Source organism: Apteryx mantelli, chromosome 29, assembly GCF_036417845.1.
Source record: "Apteryx mantelli isolate bAptMan1 chromosome 29, bAptMan1.hap1, whole genome shotgun sequence".
NCBI classification, from domain to species: Eukaryota; Metazoa; Chordata; class Aves; order Apterygiformes; family Apterygidae; genus Apteryx; species Apteryx mantelli.
The window spans coordinates 3,489,445-3,516,187 of NC_090006.1; the positions used below are offsets into that span (position 1 = coordinate 3,489,445).

General features: G+C 44.0%; 1 protein-coding gene across 2 annotated transcripts in view; it reads right to left on the minus strand.

The window, feature by feature from the left end:
• DPYSL2 (dihydropyrimidinase like 2) overlaps positions 1-26,743 on the minus strand; it is a 57,558-nt gene that overhangs the window by 18,056 nt on the left and 12,759 nt on the right. For both annotated transcript variants that reach the window (XM_013954545.2, XM_013954553.2), the window contains exons 2-7: positions 25,035-25,123; positions 23,477-23,661; positions 4,082-4,246; positions 2,463-2,524; positions 1,228-1,308; positions 289-357 (exon numbers count right to left, since the gene is read on the minus strand). In XM_013954545.2, the coding sequence (XP_013809999.1) occupies positions 289-357; positions 1,228-1,308; positions 2,463-2,524; positions 4,082-4,246; positions 23,477-23,661; positions 25,035-25,123 (651 nt within the window). The remainder of the gene's footprint in view (positions 1-288; positions 358-1,227; positions 1,309-2,462; positions 2,525-4,081; positions 4,247-23,476; positions 23,662-25,034; positions 25,124-26,743) is intronic.

A 26,743-nucleotide genomic window follows, 5' to 3' on the forward strand; every position in this document is an offset into this window, starting at 1 on the left:
AAAGGAAGGGGCATTTCCAAAGGCTGAATGAGGGCTGATGAATTACTTCCTGGAGGTGCTTCCTCCCCCAATACAGAGGCTGAGGGGCTCCTAAATTTGGGGGGAATGAATGGGTTTGTTAGTCCCTAGAAACACCTCTTAGTCTCCTCTTTTACTCCATACAGCAACATTGTTTATACCTAGGGTGAAAATGTATTTCTAGCCACATTCATCCCAACAGGAAGTACCCGATGACAACACAAATGATAAAAATCGGGGGAGTAAATGCAAAGGTGGCAAAGTCCTCACCTCTTCAGGTCTGCTCAACACATGCCCTTCAGGTCCTGTGATTCCCAGTTCCAGGATCCTTTGCTGCTCCTAAGGCAGAGAGAGAAAAAGCAGGAAAAGGACTTAAAGCAACTTTATTTGTTCTTGCAACACTCAGAGCTGTCTGAAATAAAGGTATAAATGAGATCCCAGGCATCTGTACTAGCTAATGATCACATGGGGCTTTATATAATGGCATTAGAACCAGAGTCCTGTCCAACTTCCCCTGTGGAGAATAACCAGAGCTCTACAAAACCCTGGCTGATTTGTTCACAGGAAGTTAGGGAAACTTTTCATTTTGATTTGCTTCACACTGGGCTCATAGCCCCTCAACTTTTACTGCACATTTGGGTCTACAAAATAACCTCTAAGGCATGGAAAAAAAGTATCTCATAAAAAAAGCACCCTGTAACTGCAGGTAACTTGGCCCAAAGATTCAGGTAGTCTTTCCCCCAGTCACACAATGCAGAAATCCTCTGCAGCTCCAACCTTTATATGTTTGAGACCCAAAGTATAAAATGAGCTGGAGATTAGATTAAATCCAAATATATTATTAACATTTCTTTTTCATTGCTGTCTAAAAGATGAACAGATCCCAAACATCAGCATCCCAGGTACTGTATAATTTATATTTCTTCCCACTGCCCCTGCTCTGAGTTACTGCAGAACTTTTGCTATATGCAGTGACTCCCATCCAGACACAGTATTTCAGTTATAGAGGAAAGACAGAGATGAAAACCTGCTTTATCCCTGACAATAAAGGGGATGAGATTAGATGTACAGCTCTGTTTGCCTCCTTGATACAGCTATGCCCATAGAGGCAGTGCCCTTAAAAGTCCTTCTGTTTGCAGAGAGGGATTTTGAGTGTAAACCTCTCCCAGTATTTTGCAGTTAACAATCCACAGATTAAATATGACATACCTCAGCAATGATGTCACCATTCTCAGCATGCACTTGAGCTGTGGCACCAATATCCCGGATTACACTCAGAACCTCATATATCTGGAAGAAAGAAAATACACATCACAATACACAGCGAGTGCACACTTAAGTATACACTATTATATAGTATATACTTCAATTTCCTTTAGCATGCAGCATTTTACAGAATGTAAAACAGAAAGGGAAGCATTAACATAAGATGTGGTTTGCTGGATGAGCCAGTTTTCCTGCCACACCTGACTTTCCTCATCCGTACAATCAGATGGTACTGACATGGCAAGAAGCGCTATTCAAAAGCCAGGTTATTGGTATTTTTACCACGCTGGAAAAACAGTAATTGCGCAAGTCTATAGCTGGAGTAGTTTCTAAGAGCTCGTAGGGTTTCAAAACACTTCAGTTTCATGGTGTTTGGTATGAAAAAAACCCTTACATCTGATTTTCATGGAGAAGCTACACCCACCCCTCTCCCCGCCTGGGATAGGAGCGGGGCACTCCAGCAACCAGACTGAGAGGGCTCAGGTTGAGTAACCCACAACTGACGCCTGCTCAGTCAATGGCCACTCATTAAAATGCTTACCAGAGTCATTAGAGATAACTGTCATACACCACTGCCTCCTACACTGTTCCGCATGACTCCCAGGCATTCCTCTCCTCCCACCACATTTAGAAATATAAACTGCTCATTTCAACAATCAAATGTACACAAACGTATCCACTTGAATAGCAAACAGGGCAATTCCTTTTTAAGGTCCCAGTGATTGTAATGTTAAAGCCAGAAAGTGGGTTTCTGGATCAGGATCAATTTCAGCTTACAAACACATAAAATAGTTATGCCAGAGATCCCACTGTCTTGCCCTGTGTCTAGGCATCAAGTAGCAATTTATAAATCTGCCACTCCTGCCACACTAAAGGGGCTGGAATAAACCCTTACTTCCCTCAAAATGAGAGTTTTGCCATTGCTTTGCCCAGCCAAGACTTTCAGGCCTTTACTTAAAAAAAAAAAAAAAAAAAAAAAAAAAAAAGATTACAAAGATTACAGACAGCAATCTTCAAACCAGAGTGCTGGGTACTGTTACAAACCTTAGGTACTGTTACACATACAGAGATTGAGACCAGAAGAGAATGTCAGATCCAAGTGCACTGATTCAAACCCTTATATTTGACTAATGCACAGCTTGCAGTGACAGAAGTAAGTGAACATTAAGCCTTCCTACCTGAGAATCAGTTAGCTGAAAGCGATCTTTGAAAGCCATGTAAACCAAGAAGGAGTTCACACCTGGTAGAAAGAGAACAAACAAATTATCTTTGACATACAAATTGCAGGCACAGAAAAAGCTACACTGTAGCTCCATAAATAAGGTGACCTCCTTAATAAGTGAGATTAATTTACAAGATGTGAGACTGTAACAGTCTCGAGTCTGATCATCTTCTCACATACATTAACCTTTATACTCTCTTCCCCATCAAATGAATTGATTTTGTATTTGTCCAATGCTATGACCAGCCTGAATAGGTCAATCCTACTAGCTCTAGGAGCAAAACTACATGAGATGTCAGATGCTCAGCACCAGGAGGGATCTGTCCTTTCTTGCCGTATGTCCTAACAGACCTGTCTCCACTGACATTAAAAAGAAACACTGGCAGCACCAGAAATAGACAGTCGTCATCCTTCCCGGCATCCGCACCCACTGGAGAAGTTTATCTGACCATAGCCCCTCATGAGTCCACCGTTTCTCATAGAAAGACGCCCTCCTCATTCAGCCCCCCAGCAAGCAGAAATGACAGGTAGAAAAATAAATTAATCTGCTGTGAAATGTATACACACATGTGCACGCACACATGTGGACACACACACTTAACAGATCACAGTGTAAAGCCAGGATCTCCTTAGCCATGTGGCATTTATTAACAGAGCTGATGAGAACAGCGGAGCCTGCACTCCAGCCGTGGGGACAGCTAAACCCCTAGGCTTCCATTAACATTGAAAGAAAAATAATTCTGTGGATTCAGCACTGTAGGAGGTTGAGTAAAAAAATAAGCAAAATGCATCACACACACACATGCACGCACAAAAGCAGCAACAGGGCCTGGCTGCCTGGTCCCCCGCTCCCTCCTGCGAGAGGGCTGGGAAGCCTCTGGCTGTAGGCATGCCCTCCTCCACCGTGCTGTGCTCGTACTGACCAGGACAGAGGGAGCTCTCATAAGTCAGCTTTCCCTCTCCTCCATTCTGCAGCACACGAGCCAGTAAAAGCCCTTACCCAGCATGTGTGGGAAAACACTCATTAGGATGTAAAAGGCTGTTTTTTTAAACTACAAACAGGATGGAAAATTATTCTAGCCTGAGGACAAAACGTCAAGGAAATTAAAGAGGGGAAAAACCTATGAGGTCATTTTATTCAGCTCCTCTCCACCTTTAGTGACCAGTCCTGGATTGTTCCTCCTGGGCTTAATTCTTCTCTTGTTCACAACAGTTTAAGGTCTGGAGCTATCACCTACCTACCCTAAGGAAAATCCAGCCATCTGTGTATTTCCCAGCTCAAGGATCTCCACTGAACAAAGGTGCTTCTCTGCTTGGCAGCAGCAAGATTCACCCGCTGCAAATCACTGCTCCCCCAACTAACCCACTGCAGTGATGCTGGTTTGAATTACCCCCCTGGGGCCGCTACAACAGCGACTCTTGCTGTCCAAACCTTAACAAGAAGCCAGAATGGGCCCAAAACAGCTTTATTGGGATGTCAGAATAAAAACTTGCAAGGGCCAGTGTTCAAAAACGGGGAGGGGAAAGGTTTCCCTTCTGAACAGAAGGGTTTTCCCTTCCCGTAACTGAACTTACCATGATCTTTAACCAGAGCTTCCATTTCCTCCTGGACACCTTTATGCCACTCTGTGATGTCCACGTGCAGAGAATAGTCACAGCAGGATTTGCTGTCTGCCCATTCTCGCCACTGGTCAAATGCAGTCAGCAAACTGGAACCTGGCTCAGGAACCACGTGATCAACTGGAAGAAACAAAAGCATTGGTAAATAGCTGGCACGGTAGCTTTCCTGGCTGGCTAAGATGCAAAGCGTGCTTTGCACAGGCAGCTGAAGAAGAAGGCATCCCCTTCCCCTTAAAATATCCAAGCTTGAAAGACCTGGTTTCTAAAGCCCTGCATCTGAGAATGGAGCCAGGATGCCGACTGCAGAGCAAAAGCAGAAGGAAATAGCTCAGTTACTAGAGCCTGTCTGACTACAACTGTTTGTGAATGGAGCAAATGAAATTCCGAGGGCAGCAAACACAAAGCGCTGCGGAGAGCTCCATGCACACCGCTCCCCGTTACCTATCAGGGTGACAAATAAACAATGACACAGGCAAGATCTCCTGCGAGTACCAGCCAGCAGCTTTCAATACTCAGCAGCTCCTATTCAAGCAATTCCTCTGTCTGGGCCTCTGGAGATGCTAGAAGAGGTATCCAAAGAGTGCAAAGATGTATTACTGCTGGCACACATGCAGTGACAACCAGGGGCTCCATACACGTTTCAGAGCTGTTTTGTGCTGGGACACAACCCAAACAAGATGACCCTCCATAAGCAGCGTACAAGCGAGGCCTGGAAGAAGCAGGACCAACAGTCTGTCGCAGCTGGAGAGAGACTTGCTGACAAGATAGTCACGGCTGCTGCTGGCGCCTGTTTAACCCGACGCTCGTTCTAGCCTAACGCCTTGCATCCAACAGCAGCTGGGTTCAGAGGACATTCCACCAAGTCCTACAGTCTCAGACCAATCTCAAATAGTAACAAAAGAGATTTGGCTCTGAAGGTTTAGTATCCCGACCAGTAATTTGAATAATATTCAAACTTTTATTTGAACGCATGGGATCTCTAAGATCCCCCCTGGCCATGATGAAACAAAAGAAGCAAGCCAGCATCTCAGGGACTGAGCTGCTGCTGAGAGAGCAAGAAAAGCTTGCAGGACTTCAAGGGTTACAAACTGGACAGGCGCTGCTAGGGAGGAGGGCCCTGCCTTGATTTTACAGCAAATCACAAAAAAAGCTGCTTCAATTATCAGCAAAGAAATCCAAGCAGTTTATTTTTAACTTTACTGGTGAGTATCTGGGCTGCCATCAGCTCAGCAGCCAGCTCTAAATCACAGCTGGAATAAGAGACAAAGTCCTTGGGCCCTATTCACTTTCTGTGAAGTACAAAGCTTGCTGCTCCCCCAAGCAGACATATCAACCTAGATTTACTGGTTTTGCAGTGTCTTGAGACCTAGATTTACACTGGGACCTCTCAACCTGCTGCAAAACAGTATTGCTCTCCCAAATGACTCATGAGCCTCAGCTGCCCAAGTCTGTTATGAGGTCTCCAACATGTCTGAGATGTGCAAGTACTGTACAAAGCCCAGATGATTACCAAAACCAACCCTCTCTCCTGCAAAGCTCTGCCCACCACCTCTCCCTTTTGCACAGGTGGCTACATGACAGATAACAAATGGCAGTTGAAATATTTGTGCTTTTCTAAAAGGCTTGTGTTTGCCCCTGAAAGTATCACACTAGCCTGCAAAGGGAAGGATGTGATGCATCCCCAGTACAGCTACAGCTTCGCTCAGCAGTGGCTTAGGGGGTCAGGAGCGGCTGGTGGCCTTATTCCACCCAGGGTGGCAGCAACCCCCACTCAGATAGCACTATCTTCCCCATTAAAAAAGCCCCTGCTCTGAAGGAAAGCTCTGAAATTTTCCCGGAGGCTGGCATGAGATCAAGGATGTGCTTTTTGCCACCCAAAAGCAACTCAAATTTAACCAGCCAATAAATTGTCCTGTTTTAAAAAAAAAGTCATTCAGTGTCTGTTCCACGAGCTCCTCCTCCCTAATGGTCAGAAACCTCCCACTAACTTCCAGACTGAGTTGTTTCCTGGCCCGTATGTAGCCCCTTGTCAGTCTGCCAAAGTTAATCTTTAGTTTAAATAGCATTAACATCAAGGAGGAAAAATAACTTTCTCCCTGTGTTACCAAAGGGATACAGAGAAAACCCAGATCTCAAACAGCCATTGCCTTAATACAAGAGCTGTCTTCCTCAGGCCACTCATTAGAAAGCCAAAAAAAGCCCATTTAATCTCTAACATGCCAGAGTGATAAATTCATCTCTACGCAGATGAAAGGTGCCATAAGAGCTCCAACAACCTGAAACACCACACGGTTTATGGGCCTGGGGAAGCTCTGCTGGAGGCACCAAGGAGTTAACCCAGCGCAGTCTTCACAGCCCAGCACCGAGCCCCTCGGAATGACTCTGGTGTCCAGAATCAGAGCTTTATCACCAGCTTATTTCATGCGCTGCCCAAGTATGACTAATGGGAGTTTGCGGAGGGAGTGGGAGAGGGGGTAAGGGAGCTCTATCAGATCTTTGACAAAGTCAAACCACAGCTGGTTGTAATAAGGATAAGGGATGGAGGTAGTGGTGCATATGTGCATGAAAGTCGGCTCTGGGGTTTAGGAATATCTCATATGGAAGCTGTGCTGCCGACACATCTCATAGCAGCTCCCTCGAGCTCGCTGATAGCCAAATCACCCATCATCCCCATCAAAACAGAACACAGTAGGTTTCCATAGCAGCTCTCCGCCAGGCAAATATTACTAATCATCCACTTCATTGTATTCACATTGAAGAAGTCAGCAAGAACAGAGCCTGAACATGCAAGGTAAGCCACCAGCCTTCAAAACCTGTGATCTATCCAGTGCAAAGAGACTCAGGGAAGGGGCAACGTGGTGCAGCATATCCTGCGATAGGCATGGTGCCAGGCGCATCCCTGGGCAGCACAGCGGCTCACGTGATGGAAAGGGCAGTTGCAGCTGGTCAGCAACAGCACCTGACACAGGGCAGCCTGGAGCAGGAGGGCAGCTGCACTGCTGCAGGTGAGGCAGCCGTAGCAGCAGATGAGCATGTCTTATACTGAGCAGAAGACATGAGAAACATGAATGTAAACCCAAAGTTGTAGTCCAGGGGTAATTCAGATATAAACGCAAGCATCTCCTCAACTGTCCCATCTCTTGCTACAATGGAGGAGGCGTATTACATTGCAAGATCATGACCTACATCCCCACATACCAGGGCTCATGAGTGGTGCTGTTATTTTTTTTAAATAAGAATATAATGGCTAGAGCCCACATAAGTATAAAAGAGCCTAAATCCTTTAAAGGAGGAGAGTCAAGATGTTTTTTCACATATTATTAAAACAACTGAGAGCTCAAACTACTCCTGCATACCGGTAGGGGTAGGAATCGCCCACACACAGCTCAAAGGACACTCTCCTTCCAGCCCTCAGGCAGAACTCAAGAGCTCAGAGTAAAACAAAAAGCTTTTTCTTTAAGGTTGCTGTGCTTCAGAGCAGTACAAAGCAGCTGATGAAAGCTCCATCCCCTGCGTTCCCACAGCCCTAGGTTCCCCAGATGACCTTTGGGTATGATCTGCCACAGGACCATGGATACAAGGTCTTCTGATCCACCAAAACACGCAGCACACCCAGCCGTGGAAATCACCCTAGAGCCTTCCCATGTGAAAAGCAGTGTGCTGTCCTGACCTCCCTGAACCATCTGTCTCTAGGGAACCCCACTGCTTGCACTGCCCTGTGTTTCGTTCCTTCATCTCAGAAACCAGGAATGTTCAACTCCTGCAGCAGTTGGAGTGGCCTCGTGTCTGCAGGATGCACTCAAGACAAACTGTTGCAACACAGACTGTTGTCACCCCTTTACTTTCTAGACCACTGTTGCCTTGATCTCTCCTTGCTTCCAAGCACAGATGTTTTCTTACTGTTGTTGATTACTGCTGTGCAAATGATGTCAGCTGCTGAGGTCTGAAAAGGAAGTTGCCAACTCAGTTTAAGCTCAAAGCTTGATCCAAAAAAAGAAACAAAAGAAAGAAAAAAGAGAAAAGGAAAAGATCATTTAAGTATCACTTCATCATTGCTGAAACCTTCAAAGGAGGAATTAAATAGTTTGTGGTCCTTACATTGGCTCCCTGAATCACACTGAATTTCAGACCTAATCCTAATGCTTCTCTTTATTTAAAATATACTCTCAGCAAATTAAATGGTAAAACCAAGGCAAGGATTACAGTGAATCCATCTCCTACTTTGTAGCAGATAGATGTCAGCAGAGAAATGCTGAGTGGAAAATCAACCTCACTAAACTGAACACCAAAAGTCAAAGCAACAGAATTTTTTTTGCACCATCTTGCATAAAGTTAAAAAAGTCAACGTTTGCCTGACTACAGGGCTATCTGTATGACTTGATCTCAAAAAAGGGAAATATAGGGAACTTAAACAAGGCATGAGTTTTATAATGATCCCATTAAGAATGAGAATATGGTTAGACTGAAATTTTGCTAAAAACCTCCACTATTTTTCTTCTTGCAAATAAAGGAGCAGATCCCCAGGTAGCATAAATCAAAGCCACATCCACACACAAGCAGGAAGCAAGTTAGTTTATATCAGCAAAGTAACTGCTTTACAAAAACCAGAATCTTGTATTTTACAAATTATCTAATTTTTCCCTTCTTGAGATACTAACAAGATACCAAACTGACTGGATAGTCTGTCTGTCTTCTTCCCAGACAAACTGAGAGTCCACCTCCCTTTGAAAGCCAAGGGGATTTGAACACCTGTGTGCCCAAACGCCATGACTGGTCCAGCCACAATCACTAAGAGTCCTATTACCTCTCTGATGTGCCTGGCTTTGCTCTCCCATCATTACATGCCATTTTACATTGCTTAGAAGGTGGAGCTGTTCTCACTTCTAAATATTTCAGTTCCCACCCACCCATCATCCATGGCTGTTTTTCTGTCCATCTCTCTCATGATCCCTCACTCCTCCTTGGACAAATCAATCAGTTCAAGATTAACAACAGACAACAAGCCGAAGTGAGACAACAACACTAACCACTGTTAGTTTATCTGTGTGGCTTTAATATACCGGAGCTGGCACTCAGCCAGACTGAAATGTTATGTGTCCATGAGCCCAAATGGCTCAATACTGTGGGGGAGAGATAACAACCACTTGTACATCAGGCTCTTCGTGTTAGATGCAAGGTGAAGGCAAAAACTGAGAGGAATCGATTTAAAGGGAACTTTCCAACCATGGGGAAAAATAAAGTAGTATTAAGTTAACATAAGCATGAAAATCTAAATAGGATAGAAGTGACAGTGTCACTTTAAAGAACACTAGCATTTACTAACCGTATCACTAATCAGTGCAGGTATTAAGGGCTGGCTTTAAGAAAATCTTTGTTCTTCATGTACCTGCTGCATTTTCTCACTTATTTTAAAAACTATGAGCCCACTGGCTGCAGAGCACATTTAAAACGGTGCCAATCTCAACTTAAACAGTGGGTTTACAAATGTTGCATCGCATCCTGGCTTCTTCCTACAGACTCTGATACACTGTGGCCTTTTGGTCCCTTAAGGGCTTTTCCAAAGCACTAGGATATCTGGAGCTCTTGCTCAGCTCCTGAACGAGCAGGAGGTTTGAGTTAGCTGTTCAGCACGGACGTGAGGGATCCCGTCCAGGAGACCGGGGAATCTAACCAGAGCCTCAACGCTTTGAGACTGAAGCTATAAAAGATCCCATATAATACTTCCCTGGCACTTTGAAGCTCTCAAAGAAATGCAATTTAAGAGCCATGCCTGTGTATTTTTGACTCCTCGCTAAGCGCAAGAGAAATTACTTTTGTTCTAGACCTCAGCGGGACAGCTGAATTCAGCTATTGGCCTTTCATTGACTACACGGTTTTGTTTTTTGGATGGATGTACTCATGGGTGGGGATTAACGCGTTTTATAGCTTCCTGGTATTGTAGCACATTCAATTTTTTTCTTTTTTGCATCCTGCCTCATTTGAGCAGGCCTTGGCTTGCTAACGGCCTCTTCCTGAAGTTTCTATTAATAGTCCTTGGTTCTAGCTTTCCCCTATAAAGCTTTATTTCAACTTGTTTAATTAAGTGTCATCTGAAACATGTGTGAAATTTTTTTCAGTCTTTATCTAATGAACACTACTACCAAGAAAAAACTGTTTGATACGGACCACATAAAAAACAGTTAGGGTCAGCTGTTACAAAAATTGTGTATATAATAAAACCATGTGTGCAGGGTTCTAGCTGCTATTATAAACTGCAGTTTTATACATTACTTCAGGCTCCTAATAGCATTAAATGTGCCTATTGTTTAAGAGGAGTTTATAAGGTGTAAATCCCTAACATTAAGCTTAACTCTTAGCAGGCAGATTTCCCCAACCAAAAACTTTAAATAGCAGCTTGATCGTTATAAACACATCTGCCTTTTTAATACTACTTAATCTTCACAGCAACTGCATGCGATGAAATCTGGTAAATTTATTGAGTTGTACATTCTGTCGCAAACCATTTTATTGAGAGATTGTAATTAAGTTCAGCCGTGGTAATTGCACAGCTCCCTGCTTAGAAGTCTGCACTTGTCGCCAGTCTAGGGCTGCAGCAGGAATTGCGTGGCCCTGGTGTGAACTGGGAGCAATGCTATGAAAGCAAGTGGAATAAAATCCACAGACACAAACTGAAAAATCAGGCTCTTGACTAAGCCAAGCAGCTCCACAGAAGATTATCGCAGAAGCAAATACCCTACTTCATCCAAAGACCTCAACTCTCAACCAGTGAGATGCCCAACCCCTCTTAGAGTTACTTAAGTATCATTACGACCTTTTTACAGGACAAGAAACTGAGCTACAGAAAGCTGCCTCATCCAGTGACAAAGCTGTTCAAAAACCAGGCTTCCCAGCAATGAGACTTTTGCTCTAAGTACTGAAACATGACTCCTAGCTCACTGGATCTGTATCACTTTAGGCTAGAAAGGGACTTCAGCATTTCTTGAGCTCAAAAATCCCAAATCAAGCAACCTAAAAGACCCTCATATCTCCTGTATTCTGGTTTCATATCCAGTTCTTCCTCTAAACCACATTCTGGCTCATATTTTGGATATAGGACGAGAAAGGATAGCTGCAAGATAGCTTTTAAGGTAACATCCTGCGTACTTGACATATTTAAACTGATGCTCTTGACCTCACAAAGTTAAGGAGAATTCAAGTGAACAATTTTCTTAACATCCTGGATCCAGCAATCAGATTTTGGTTTTGCACATTTTGGGGGTTTTATTTCCATACTTTTTCTCTCCAAGAAAAGATAGCGAAATCAAAGAGCTAGTTCTGAAGAGAAAGAGCTCTGCACAGAACGGCATTTACCACGCTGATACAACCACACAATTGTTTGTTGGTATGTGTCTGCTAAACTAACACAAGAGAAGGCAGGCTAAAGGACATCACATGTTGTTTTCTATCACTTTACATCCAATTTATTAGACTCTGCTAAGAAGAATCAGAAACTGGACCAGATTCAAAAGGATTAGACATATCTGCGCTACAGTGATTACATTTTCAGACTGCAATGTTCTGTTATTCCCTCGCTGATGTCATACAGATACTTCATTTGTCTTTTTAGCCGTCTGATTAGATCCAAAATATGAATAATTATTTAATGGCTGTTGGACACAAATTTAAAGAATAGGAGGCCACATGTCCAAACAATAATTAATAACCCTCCTCAACAGTTGGAATGATTACACATTTAGATCAGAGCAAAAAAATAAAGACTCCATTGCCTTACAGTACAGGTTTATTATACATCCAGCTAGGCTTACATCTCAGGGGTCACCATGTTAAAGGAGGAGGAGAGCCAAGTTCAAAAAAGATCTTCAAGTGATTCCAAGATTTATTCTTTCTTTTAGGCATACTCCACAGTCGAAGCCCATGAAAAAGTATGCAGGACTTCAAAGACTTCCATATAAATTGGCCTGTAAACCTTGAGGGAATGGGATTGAGTAAACTGCTGTTTGTAGCCATGGATTTAAAGTCAAGGCAAAACACAATTATAACAACATCCAAAGGGGCAAAAGTTTGATCATAAACAAGAGAACAAAAGATCAAGTGCCGTAAGGCAGTTTCGTCCCTCTCAGGTCAGTAGAGCTATACGCTGCCTGTCAGGCTTTTTCCACTAGCCGGGAAGCTGGAGCAATTCTAGATCTGCATCATTGTCACTAACAGATTTTGGCTTCTCAGCTTCACTGCATTCTCCATGGTTGTCTCGGGGGCACTGGAGCCAAAGAGGAACACAACTGCACAACGGGAATTTTTACAGTGGAAATTTATGAGGGTCCTGAGAGGGCTTTTTGTTTTCAGGAGTAAAAAGATGAAATTTATTTCCAACAAAATAAGTAAAATGCAAGGAGTTCTGAGGCACATATGGAAGACAAATTCTATTAACAGCTTACGAGAGAATTAAGGAGAAGAAGGAGAAAAAGAAAAAGAGGGGCCTGCTTGGTGAACCTGCCCTTTCCCTCTGTATATTTGCCATACAGAAATCTCCCCTCACCGGACAAAGACTACAAACTCCCTCTTCTCAAGTTGTACGATGCTTTAGGAAGGGGGTTCTCATCAGTCACCATCACACCACTTCCATTTCTGTTAATACATTAAGGATCCCCATTCTGTTCTCAGTTAAGCCACTGACTTTGATGATAGTAAAGCAGAATTAGAGACAAGAAAGCAAGGGTTGAATCAGACTCAAATGTCCATGTATCCATATACCAAACTTATTTTCTAACAAATCTATTCTGGACAGAGACCAATCGGCACATTCATAGTGCACATGCCAGTTTTCTGAACACACTTGACTATCTGCTGGGTTCTTGTTTGTTTTTTACTTACTTAGTAAGGCTAATATGTCCTGCAAAACAGATAGTGATATTGCTATAATAATAACCTGTAGGAGGCACTAACTAGATCACCTTTAGTTTAAATGAAAAATTCTGTGACACAGCCCCAAACTGCTGAGTTTCCTTCTTCCAGGTCTGAAATAGCCCTGTTTGGCCTCTCAAGCAGTCTGATGTTTTCCCAGACTATGAAAAACCCCCAGGTTTGGGGGCACAAAGCACTGCGATTAAGGCAGAAAAGGATGTGGTCCTGGGAATCATCTGATCTGGCTAATGCAAAGATGGAAACTGGGCCTCGATGTGGCTCTTTCAGCCCAGGACCCCTACAGCAAACCAGTTAGAAAAGCTCCTACATTCAAGACCCTGCCTTTTATTTTTTCCACGCCCAGAGCCTTTACAGGCATCTACTACATTCTCGGCCTCAACGTCGTCTCCTGTCTCAGACAGGAAGGCCAGACGGATCAATAGCTCGGATTGCCCCGGATCCATGCTGCGGGACAGCTTGGCGCTAGTCATTTCCATACAGCTGCCATTTCCCTCTTTTATAGGGTATTTGTATAGCAGAAGGACTAACTGCTTTGCAAAGCAGCAGCAGCAACGCTCATCTTGGTATCACGGCCAAATTCTATTTCATGTAAGAACATCCTGGACGTCTACATTTTTTCCCAACTACTGCTAAAGACTTAACAAAACATTTCTATTCCACTTCATGGTGGATGAAGTGTCTGTGTACATCAGTCTGAAAAGCAGTTTATACCCCATTATTAGCTGAACTCTTCTCTTTCAAGAATTGTACAAAGCCTGGGAAATCATATCTGAAATAAATAAAACTCTAGCGGAACAAGACATGAATCAGTTCCTGAGACCTAAGCCGGGAAGCACCATTAACTGACATGCATTTGTGGAACGAGATTTTAAAGCACTATTGCGTTGCAGTTTCTCTTGCTGTGAGACGCTCTGGGAATTTTCCCCCTTCTTTCGCTTCGCACAAAAGCGGTGCTGTGTAATAATAGAGGATCATTCTCAAGGAACTCCTTTACCAGCTCACGTTGCCTGTATGCTGTGCCAGGGAATTTCATTCATATGTAAAACACCACAGAGGCTCCCAGATTCCAAAAATACGCACACTGCACATATGTAACTACTTTCAGGAACAAAGCAATCTGGTGAAAACATGGCCTAGACGTGGTCAGAAAAGGGAACTTCCAAAAGCATGGCACTTTTTGATGGGCTTTGAAAATACACTGAGATGTCTCCCAGTACCGTCTGCATGTTAAAGTCTAACGGTTCCTCCCATTAAAATAGACTTTCAGGATCAAGGAAGCCACAAGCACCTCATGCACACAGGGCTCACCTCTTCTCTCACTCGCACAGGGTCTTCCTTTGCTTTATACCCTGACAGTGAGGAGGGATCTGCATCATGAGCTGCAGGGACTGGTTACCTGCATCCGCATGGATCTTGGGGCCAGCCGGGAGGGACAGGGACCCTGTCCGTTAGGCGTGCTCCCAGGGTTTCGCACGCCGGGCTCTTCAGCAGCTCCGCAGGAAAAACAATCACAGCCCACTCAGAGCTCTCTGACACTGGAGAGTTTTAAATTAACATGAAGCAGAGGTGAATCCCAAAAGTCCTGCTACCAGCTGAAGCCCAGAAGGCAGGTTGGCATCACAGAGGCAGCTCTGAAGGCAGAAGCCCCACATTGCATTGCTAATACGGTCGAGATTGGGCAGAGAGGAATCCTTACCCAACTGGACAGCTGGCACTGCACTCTTGCATGGGGGTCCAGGGGAACTCGATTGGAATTAAAGCTTACAACCCACTGGCAACAAACCCACCTCCTGTTACAGACAGCTAGCAGCTAGCATGGAGAAATCAAGTGTCCTACCCACGGTCACAGAGGTCTGCAGTCCCAACACTAACTGCAGCGGGGAAGAAGAGCGTTCCCAGAAGCCATAACTCTTAGATACCCATCTCTGCATTCCTTTTAAACGCACACGGCTTCCATGGGAGTGAGGGTTGTGCAAGGATACAGGCACAGCCCCAAGCTGGTTATAAACTGGCAATTTATAAGCATGATTAAAGTATGCTAGACAGGAAGAGCTAATCTGTATTCCTTAAACATTTCTCCCTCTGACCAGAAAGATTTAAAAATTCAGTGTTTAAGAGACTGAGGGAATCTATGAGTTGAAGAGGCCAAAGGAAAGGTGAGAAAACTGCACTGATCCAAGCCGCAGAATCCCACTGTACTGCCAGCACTCGCCCGAGTCCATCCCAACTGAGAAATACCGCATTTAGTTTTAGCCACCACTTCTTTCAGGTGTCACTAGCTTCCTTCCCCTGACAAGGGAGGCCAATTCCCAACACGGAGAGTTAAAAGGTCCTGTCTGACAAGGATGATTTCTGCTGAGTCAAGCTCAGGGGAAGGTAAAAGCAGCCAAGGGATCGAACACTCATAGGAGGGCAAAAAACTGCCGAGAAAAACACGACAAGAAAAGCGCTGGAGGCACCATTTCCCGCTTTCCTTTAAGACCTTGCCTCAGCTTGAAGGTGACCGAGACCGTTATCTAGCTAGACGCAACACACGCCCTGAAAACCTATCACAGACAACTGCGTTTTGGAACATGCTTACTCCAGTTAGCATTAAGCCCAGATTCCTGTGTGGAAATGACCTTGACCAACTGACACATTTTTATAATGCAAATGTTGTAACATTAATGGAGGTGACTTTTTTTTATTTTATTATTAAAACTGCTTTTCTGTCTACAGAAAAGAAGCCTTTAGCTGAGGGACCCAACTACTATACTTGCACCTTACGAAGTACCAAATGCACTTCCCATAGGTGTGAGCAACGCTGGAAGGGGCAACGGATTGGTGAAAGAGAGCTGGATCTGGAGACAGGTTTTTTGCTGCAGCTGAAGGACCTGCATCCCGCAGAGGCCCCAGTCCTGGTAAGATGCCCAGAGAGTCTATCAGGCACTGAGTAGCTGCAGCTCCTGAAGCCAACAGGTCAGAGCTGACAAACCAACTGGTCTGAGCAAGCGCTGGCCTATTTTTCCCCATTTTCCTTGCTCTATCCATTTATTGCCTGTCTTTACTTAGCTTGCAAGATGTGTGGGGCAAAAGCCTTGTTTGCAACCAGCACAAAGTCCAACAAGATCCTGTTTAGAGCTCCCAGACTTTTCTGTAAGACAACAGTAGCCTGTTTATGTCAGCTGAGGATCTGGCTCAAATTTGACAGCACAGAAAACACTCTGTCAAATGATATCCTTTAGCTCTTTACTTCTCCTCCGTGCAAGGCGCGTGGCATTGGGAAGAGGGCACTGGAAACAGGAAAGCAAAAAGAGCATTTGAAAGCAGCTCTTGAAGAAAAGAACATGAAGCGCCACTCTTCCCCATGCAGTGGGAAAGCAGCTTTAGTGATCCCAACCATTATATGGAACAAGAGGAATTAAGTGCTATTGCATAAACACACGACATCGGTTACTTCTCTGGAGTGAGTGCCAAATCCCTCTTTTCGGATGCATGGAAAAATCTAGGTCAGTTACATCTGCAGGAAGACGGCTGCACTGTCAGTGCTGTTGCCATTTCAACATTCATTAGTTCATGGCTAAATCAGAGTATCCAGGCTCCAGCACGTGTGGTACAGGCTGCATCCACTCCTTCCTCCCGCAGCTACAGAGATGGAAGAGGTCCAGAGCAGAACGAGGCAAAACAGAAACAGAGCTGAGGCCCCAGGCACCTGCTCTTTTAAAAAACGGTGTTGCTAAAGAGGCAGAAGACCAGGAGAGGAGCGAGGGCCAGGATCCAGAGTAGCTGCTCTGGGGAAAGCAGAGGATGGGAAAATAGGGAAAAGAAAGCCAGGCTGAATTGCAATGCCTTCATGGGACTCCAGCCCCAAACCAGACACTGCTGATTTCACCTTTAAACCCTAAGAAGGAAAGACAGCCCAGAAGGTAGGCAGGCCAGAGTGAAGGACCCTATCATGCTGCAGGCCTCCTGCATAACCTCAGGTAAAGCTACCCAACCCCAAGATCCCTCTCGGCTCCTCAGAGGAGCCTAGTCTCTCAGCGGCAAAGCCATCACAAACAATAGCTGCAGCCCAAAGTACCCCCCCACACAATAACACGCAGCGTATGTTGAGGCCTGAACAGCTGCTTCCTTCTGTGCTAACTGGCAAGAGACATCAAGGGCTCGGCAGAGGCATTTCGTTTACTTCCAGCAAGACCCCAGCAACCCCACCAGAGCAACGGCTGCAATCCCACCCGGCAGAAAGCAAACGCCCCAGAGCTCTGCGGAAGCACAGCCAGCCCCAGCGAGGCCGGCTGGCATCTTTACAGTAGCTGCACACAGTGCTCCGGGCAGCGATGCCTAATGGACTTAGAGGGGTTTAAAAGCTTGGGAAGAGTAGCGCACCATGGGAGAGTGTCCATCTCTGGTTATGGCTGGACTTTCTCATTCTAAGCCTGCGCTGAATGAAAGCAACAAACAGCAGCAGGAAGCTGCAAGTTAGAAGTCAGTGAAGCAAACGGGACTTAGCATGAATCAGTGCAGGGGCCTACGAGCGTGGAGGCGCAGACACTGTTGGGGGGAGTTCAAGAAGAGAGGAGAGAAAGGGCTGGAGGGACTTTGTGCTTCTGTGTGGCAAGTTCATTAACTTAGTAACAGAGTTCAAGGAAGCTTCTCCCCATATAAAGCAACAACACGCTTTTATACAAGCAAGTGGACACTTCTGCATAATTTCTAGAAAATTAAAATTCATTTGTTTGCTGTAGAAGAACTACCACCAGCTGCTAAAAAGTGAAATGAGCCATATACCGCAGCCCAGCCTCCCCGAAGCACTAGTCCCCTGCTGCAAAGTTCCTCTTTTATCTCTGCTGCTGGGTGCAAAAAGAAACAAAATTCAGGCTGATCTCTGCAGAACAACGCGGTGTTATGTACACACAGCCACAGAGCCTTGGTGAGACACTGCAGCTCTGCGGTCACTGCCCTTGGACTCAAAACGCTGGATTTATACTTCCAGCTCTGCCCCAAGTTACTGCACAGCCACCGCTGCATCACCTCATTTTGGGTCTCTGCTTCTGTCTCTGCTTCGCCCCCATTTAGATTCTTGCTCTCTACCAGAACAGGACCAATTTTGATGCCATACAGTAGCAGAACTCACTAGGGTAGAATATGATCTAAACTTCCCTGGTAGGTCTAAATATCATCCCTTGCCGAGTTCCCCTGGCCCCAGCACTCTGCCCAGCCCTTTCCCAAATCGTTCCCTAAGCTGATGCTATTGCAGTTTCGCACTCTGATCTCCTTTGGGGTGACTCCACTCCTCCATCACGTTCATTCCAAAAACCCGGAGGAGAGGAAGCCTGCTGGACTATTTCCTTCTAGCACCTGAATATTTAGGCAGTGATTTTCAGAACAACTTAAGAGACCTAAAGCCAACTCGCTACAATTTGATAGGAGCTGAGCAGCTAACACTTAAAAATCCCTGCCCTCCAGCACACTAGCCCTGTGTTTAATAGCAGGGTAAAACATTAGGAAGCAGACTACAGTCCATTTGAAGTTCCCCTTCATTTTCTAAACCTCCCGAGATACAAAGACTCCTATCCCTGGTGTATATTCTCCATGTTATTAGGGTAACTGCTAGTCAAGTTCAAAAGGCAGCTGGCTTCCAAGTCACCAAGCCGGGAAGAGCTATAATTTTTTCTCACTGTAATTTCTCTCTATGATTATAACAGTGGTTGACTGAGTCAACACATGGAATGTCAGCAAAGGATTTCACTCCAGAACAGCAGATACCCAGGAAGAAGCACAGTCTCTCTCTCTTTTTTTTTTTTTTTTTTTGGGGGGGGGGGGGATATGATGTGTGTGGGAGCTGGCCTGGATAGATGCAGTTCTCACTAGGACATTAAACAGGCTCGAGGATCAGAGGGTCAATAAATATACATTGCCCAGCTTTGACCTTTCTGAAGGGTTAAAGGCAGAGAAAGGAAATCCTGCCTCCACTAAAGTCAGGGGGAGTTTTACCATTGATTTGGATGGGCATTTTACCCATCACGATTAATAACAGACCAAATCGTCGTCAGACTTTGAGACCACCCTGTTCTTCAGCACCGATATCTTTCTTCTCTAATAGCTCCAGAGACTGTTTTATGTACTAAGGTATCTATCTATTTCAAGTCGGAACAAAGGGGGCTCAAAGAGCCTCAACAAAATAGTGGCTCCGTAGGCTCCACGGATGAGAAGGAGCCTCTTCTGAAGGGCAACTTCAAATCGAGTTAGAGTCCTTTTCCAAAACTCTGGAAGGACTGTTCCCCTTTCCATGGCATTTACAGGGGAAGCTACCCTAAATGAGCTTGAGCCTACGTAAATACCCCTCTCTCCTCCAAAGTCTTCTGCAGATCATCCTGAAATAATTTGTTCAACCTAATGCCCAAATACTGCACTTTGACATTTTAAAAGGACAACAATCCAAATTCTTCCAGAGTAAAGTTATCCTAAAACATGCAGTGTCGTTTGCCTTCTGCCAATATATCCACTATAATATTGTTTTAAGACAGTGACAGAAAAAGGCTTATGCAAATGTCTGTCCCAGAAATACAAACGATCCTATCACAGAACGTCATTTCACCTCGGTTCGGCGCAGCAAACCCAACTGTGTTGTTTCATACGTTAGCAAAGTCAGCTGGAGTCTTGCTATGTGCCTTTGGCACTGAAGGGCATAGAGACAGAAGGATCGTAGCTGGAAATCTTGTTCAGATGGTGTTTGTGAAACCAGCAGCTAGAAGAAGAAATCACTGCTAACTTCTGAGTGCAGCAACCTAGAGAAGGACTTGGAAACACACGGACCGGAGAGCTTCACAGTAACGTCTGGGTCGCGTGCAGAAACAGGCTAACTAGGAGATCATCACTGCTATCCACTCTCCTTCACTCCGACTGACTAGCGGACAAGTTCGGAAGTACTGGACTGGAGCCAGGTCTGCTTCCCACCGGGATAAAGCTGCACTGGTCCCCCACAGAAAACGGGGCTACTCCATTTGATACCCACCGAGAACCCGATTCTCATATCTCAAGACGTTGTAGCAATGAATTTACTTTAAAGGGGAACGGAAGCACAGGAGAACAGGCCTTGGAAACAATAGGTTACGTTCTCGAACTTGCGTGCGCTTCCCTTGGATGTGTTTATGTGAGAGTTAAAGGGACAACACCGAATTTGATCGGAGCTGAAAGTGAAGTTGGGTGAAACCAAACCAGACATGCAGAGCGAATTCCTGGCACTACTGAGGTCAGTGACAAAGCTGTCAGTTCCTCTGCTGAAGCCAGGATTGCACCCACAGTCTTTACAAAACCAACGACCGATAGAAACCTATCCAAGCTGCTTTTTTTAATTTCACTGGAAAGATTTACACGAAACAAGTATTTCCCTACAATGACTGTAATGTAAACAGCCTTAAAGTGCCCTCCTGCATGAAAATGTGAAACAAAGTGAAGTGTGAAGCTGACTAATCCGTTTTCTTGCCCAAAATGAAGGATACGTATACAACAGAAAATGTATGGAGTAAAGGTATTTGTAAATAAATAATGCAAAGTGTTGCTTAAAGCACGAGTGAAGAAATGAGAGTGATTTTTAAATAAAGCTCACGTCCTTGAGGCTTCGCTTTTCAAAAAAGCCAGAAGAATGGAGGCACACAGCTAGACATGTTTTCATGAGAGAAGCACAGTCTCTTTTGAAAAATCCCAGACACAGTGCTTAAAATGCACCGTGATATAAATGCTAGTGCGCCATTTTCAGGTTGCAATTTGTTTGCAATGTTATGAATCTAGTTCATTAAACATCATCCCATTTGTCATAAAGGGAAAAATGCTGAAATCAACCATGACTCCCACCTTCTTCGGGAAGGATCAAAGGCCACCCACCAAGAAAAAGTTCATGAGGGCTTCTGCATGCCTCCTGGTGGAAAAAAACTTTTGCGAATGGTATAATTTTGCTAAGAAGAGAACAGCTGAGCTGACATAGACCAGTGTGTCCAAAGCTTTGAAGTCTAGTTGGATTATTTATCCCACTTTCCACTGTTCAGCTCCAGTTGCTGAAACCCACCCAAAAATGCCTCTGTCATCCTAAACAGTGCAATTACTCTCCTTGCTGCTACACATTAGGAAGCCACTTTTTGTTCAGAGGTGATCATGTATTTTGGTATCCTAATCCAAAACACTCCGGAAGGCAGCACGGCAAAGGGAAAAGGGTGTGGGACTAACAGATCGCAATTCCATTTTCCAGTTTAGCCACAGGCCTCCTCTATGACCATGGACGAACCATGTAATCTACACTGTACCAATTTTCCACAGCTATAAAATAAGAAGTTATAAAATGGGGGGGACTCACCTCCAGTGCCCCTAATTCATAGATGCGTTATGAACACCACTAGCGAGATATCCGATACTACAGTCACAAAGGCAATATACGTATGAAGAGGGGTCCAAGCATTTCTGAAGTATGAGGGGTAGAACTGGGCACCCAAAGTGGAGGGATACTTTGGAAAGTTTGCCTAAAAGATTTAAAGTGTTGATTTAAGCATTTTAATAATACAAAAATTATTTTAAATGCCTAAAATGTTTTTAAAGTGCCATTAAGTGAAATAATGCTGCTATAAACCTACATGCAAATGACAGAGAAAAGGATTTTGATCTAATTCAGCTTAGCAAGGAAGAGCAATGAAATGACATTTCAAGCTGACAGTGTGAACCAAGTGTACTAACAACACAAGAGCAACCAGTGAAACAGGAAGTCAATGAACTGAAGCTGAAAAGAAAATACCATTTCAGTGCAATTAATTTAAATCGACAGAAAAGACTTAGTAAAAATGGATATTAGTGTGCACAATGAGAAATGTCCACAGCTACACTCCCCACTTTATGTTATCTATAGGTATTTAGGTTAACTTTATACACAAACATCTTAATCTAAACTGATAACATTATGAGAAATAATCTCCCAGGTTATTTCATGGTTGTTTACTTGTACCTTCTTTGAAGCATTAGGCCAAGTTCACAGGCCAGACAACCTGATGCAGGGTCCAGGCTCCAAATAAGATGAAACACAGTGAGGCTAGTTGTGTTTGGACAGTGTCTCCTGCTCCCAATCTCCATGTCAATCAATCCAAGTCCTCCCACCAGGCCAGAGATCAAAGATCACTCATACCCATTCTCTATGAGAAGAAGATGTTCTAGTTCATAAGAAACCAGGTTTGAACTGAGGAGAGTTAGGCTGATTCTTGGCTGTGCCAAAGATCTCTTTATATCCCTGGACAACAGACACTAGTACTCTTTCTGAACCATGCTCTTTCATTTCTCTGAACCTTAACTCCTCTCCCGTGAAATGGCAGTACCTCATGATACATGAAAGAATGCAAGATGCTCAGATATTTATCACTTTTCACCTTTATCCTTCATCCCCATATAGGGCAACAGACTCCAGAAGACCCTGTTGCGGTTCACATGTAATCAGCTGCACTGCAACTGAGATTCCCCCGCCCCCAGCTCAAACAAGGACAGTAACAATGATTCACTTCTGGAGTTTTAAGATCCTGGCTCCGAGAAGCCAAGCATCTGTAGCCAACAGAAGCGCGGTCAGCCAGCCTGGAAGTCATTTTTGAAGGCATTTTAGAGGCAGAGAGCTGTTAGTGTCTAATCCTGATATACGCAGAACAGCCCACCAGTCAATCTGTCTGTCTGTTATTTTGAGATATTCTCATTTCCCAATTCTCTCTTCCTCCAACAAGAGGATGTGAGCACAAAAGAAACAACGTTCATTTTATTATTACAAAAGCCTGGAGCCAAAGCTGGATATGTGAGATTGGGCATTTAACTCCTTAAATAAGCAGCCCAGCTTTCAAAGGCACATATCACAGGCCATTGGCATCAACTTGCTGGGCATGAATTATATGATGGACATCCACCTATCTCCAGACAACCCTATGTGCAGTAGCTGTCCCTCCTTGCTCTGTATGCACAGCAACTGCTGTTCCAAAAATGCTGAACTCTATAGATGACAGAATGGAAGCCTCTCGGAGTCACAGGTATCACAGAAAGGGAGCAGAGAATCTGCAGCTCTTACTGAAGCCAGAGGTCAAAGCAACACTGGTTTCAGTAGAAGCAGACCTGAGGGCAATTCAGTGAAGTCACAGAAGTAGCAGGGTAAACCCTGCCAACAGGGAAGACAAGAGTTAAGTGACTGACAGCTGCAGGATTTGGAAGTCCTGTGGCCCTGTTTTTCCATCCTTTTTCCCACTCCTATGCAAGCTTTTCTCACCAACCTGGACACAGACAACAAATCTCCCACTGCCGGTACTCAGTCCAAAATATGTAACTTACATAGCCCACAGTTTCTGTGCTTATCTGAGTAGGAGAAAAATAAAGCTTCCTTAGAAGAGGGAAAAAAAAAAAAAAAGCCCCAACCCCCCAAAAAACAAACCGCCAGCTTACTGATCATGGTGGTGCCCCCAGCCAGCGAAGCCTTGGTTCCTTGGAAGAAGTCATCAGCAGATGTCATCCCCTGTTCTGGCATCTGGAAGCGGGTGTGAACGTCAATCCCCCCAGGAATCACCATCCTGCCATGGGCTTCGATAGTTTTCACTCCCCCTGGCACAATCAGATTCTCTCCTATTTGCCTGGGTAAACAGGTTTCAAACAGCAAGTCAGACACAAGCAACAGTCAAGGCAAATAGTCTGTAAACATGCATCCTCGTGCTGCTGCACCTGGCTAGTGTTTTCTTTTCCCATATAAAGCAATGAACAGGATCGGCATATACAGCTGATAATATTTTATTCTTCCGCTTGAAGCGGTTGCATAACAGAGAGAGCAAAGTATGCAACTGCTTCAGGACCTGGGGAAACATTACGCTTCACAGGAAGGAAAGAGAAGGAGCCACACTGGCAGACAGCAGGACAAGGAGCCGTGCAGATAATCAAACCATCACGGCGCCAAACAGAGCGAGAGCCTTGCAAACAGCTTTACTGGGATGGAACTGGGTTTGCCAAGTGGCAGGTCAACATTTGAGAGTAGTGATGTAACAGCAATTTAGATGTTAACGCTGCTTTGGAAAGCACTGGAAGAATTTCTGCCTCTATCTTGCCTACTTTGTTTCTGGCACAAACATTATGCACTCCCTGCACAAATATAAGCCCATGCATATACTGGTTACCAAATTCCTGATGAGATTTCTCCCCCCCCCCCCCCCACTGCTCCCCCCTCCCAGACCTCTCCAGAATAGCTCTCTACATGAATTTATTTCTAAAAGTGCAATGGTGGACAGTACATTGCAATTAATTACGTGTCTTTAGCTGGCTCCTTTAACTTTTAACCTTGATTAACAAAGCACATGTGCTTACTCTATAGCCAGAGCAGGAAAATTCCTTGTTTGTAACCTCTTGCTCATCCACTTTTTCCTAAGAGTAATTTTCCAAAGAAATATGTAATATTTTTAACATGCCAGAAATGCATGTTTCAGCACTAAACACATAGAAGTGTGCTGGAAAGTGGTCTGAACTGCTGCACTTAAAATTACAGGAGCCTTATTAACTTTAAGGGGTTTTGGATTGATCCTTGCATCAGAATCTCAGAAAATGGGGCTGCAAGAGACCTCAAGAGGTTACCTAAGTCCAAACCCCTGCCCTAATGCAGAATCAACTGTATTAGGGTGCTGAACTCTGGATTCTGAATATCTTAAGTCATAATTGAGTAAAGTATTATAGCACACAGATAACTTTAAACATATGTTTAATCTCAGGACAATTCACATGGCTAAAATTAAGCACATTTAAGTACCTTCTTTGACCCATGCTTTAATAACAAGGGTTTTTTTTGCCCATTTGTTCATTTAATTCAACACCTTGCTTTTAAAATTCCTCCATCAAACACCAGCATGTATGTGAAATACTCATTTGTCTTTGCAATCTAATATAGCTAACTAAGTTATTCCTTGCTATTCTGCAGTACATTTCCTACATTTCCAATCACAACATGGTATCAGGCTTCACTTACTTTATCAACCCATCTTCCATGTAAATGTCTGCATAGAAAGACTGGTCATCATTAACTATTTTACCACCTTTGATCAAAAGACGATCACTCTGAAACAAAGAAGCATACAACAACACATAATTATTCTGTGAGAAAACTGACAGTCTGAAGTGTCACTTCCAAGATAAAAGAGTAGAGATGGAAACAACCTCTGCATTATTCAAAAGTGCATGTCAAAACACAAGTCAGTTGCTGCACTTTCAACTGTAAAGATAAAATATTTTATTTCACCTGCAAGTCCTTTCATCATGCTAATGATCCAAAAAATCAGAACAGAAAAACAGTTTGCTTTCAGTGGGCTTGTCTACTTGGCTGTTTCACTCGTACCTGCAATCTGTTAAGATGGCACACCACCATCACCTACAGCAAAAGCATTAAATAATGCTTCTCAAGGGACACATAACAGCCACATCTCTATTTTTCTGCTTTAGTTCTATGCAGAGTTTCCTATATGCACCCACACACTAGAGTCACTACTTGGCTAACTCTGAGTCAACTGCTGTCAGGGAAATGGACCAAAAGTCTGTTGCCACGGGCTACACAACACAAACAAACTCATTTCGCCCAACTTAGCAATGTTTCAATTCAGTGGATACTTCTACTGCCTTCCTGGATCATTACGCATGATCAGACAGAGTAAGCACATACTAGCAAATTAAGTTAAAGAAAAGGATTTAAGAAAATGTGTTATTACATTTCCCTCAAATTAGAATGCAGTTTAACAGGAACAAAAAGGTAATTATAACAAGGCAGCTATCAAGCAATGTGTTTTATATCTCAGCTCAGGCTACATCTCGCCTTCGCAGCTATTTTAGGTCAAAAGCAAATTTATCTTTTTGTGGTACTTGTAAACAATAGCAAAACACACTCTGTAGAGCTCTGGATGGGGAGGAAAGTCAAAAGTAACTATCATGTTCCTTTAGTTCCTCCATTCCCTGCATTACACACGCATAGATTTAAATCAAAGCGCATGCACATTGTGCAGTGCTCAGTTTAAAGTGCACCTCGGTGCTTCCATCTGCCCTTGTACATGTTCTGATAACTGTCCTCCTCCCAACAATTTCTTCAGAAGAAAACAAAGCTTTACCAGCGTGACATGGCCCAAGACTGGCAAAACCAAAGGCTGACTTCAAGAAGGGGTGGCGGGCAGGACTTGAACTTGACGGTGGCCTGAATTTATAGTTAAAGCAAATACATGTTACGTTACAGTGACAGTGGTGTTCAGGGGCCCTACTTTGGATCGGGGCTCCATTGGTCAGACAGAAGAAAAGAATCAGGAGTTTCCCAAATTGCTTATATTAAAACTGAAGAGAAGAGCTGGAGCATCACATTCTCAACTGACGTAAGCTGACATGGCTCTTAAAACCAAAACGGCTACGTGAATTGCATCAGCTACTGATTTATACCTTTATGTCTCTCTTTTATATAACTGCAAAATATCTATGAGATGTTCAGTGTCTCTCATTCCTCCTTTGCTTCTCCTTCCTCCTACTGCTGCAATAAAGAATTTCCCTGAATAACAGCACCAATGTAAAACACAAAGAAAAACCCAAATTTTAAATTTAGGATCTGCTGTGAATGCCAATAAGCCTGAATGAATTAACTTGGGGCGTGAAAAACCCACTTGTCTTTCAACGCCAGACTCTACAGCAAACTGTCCTACATGTTTA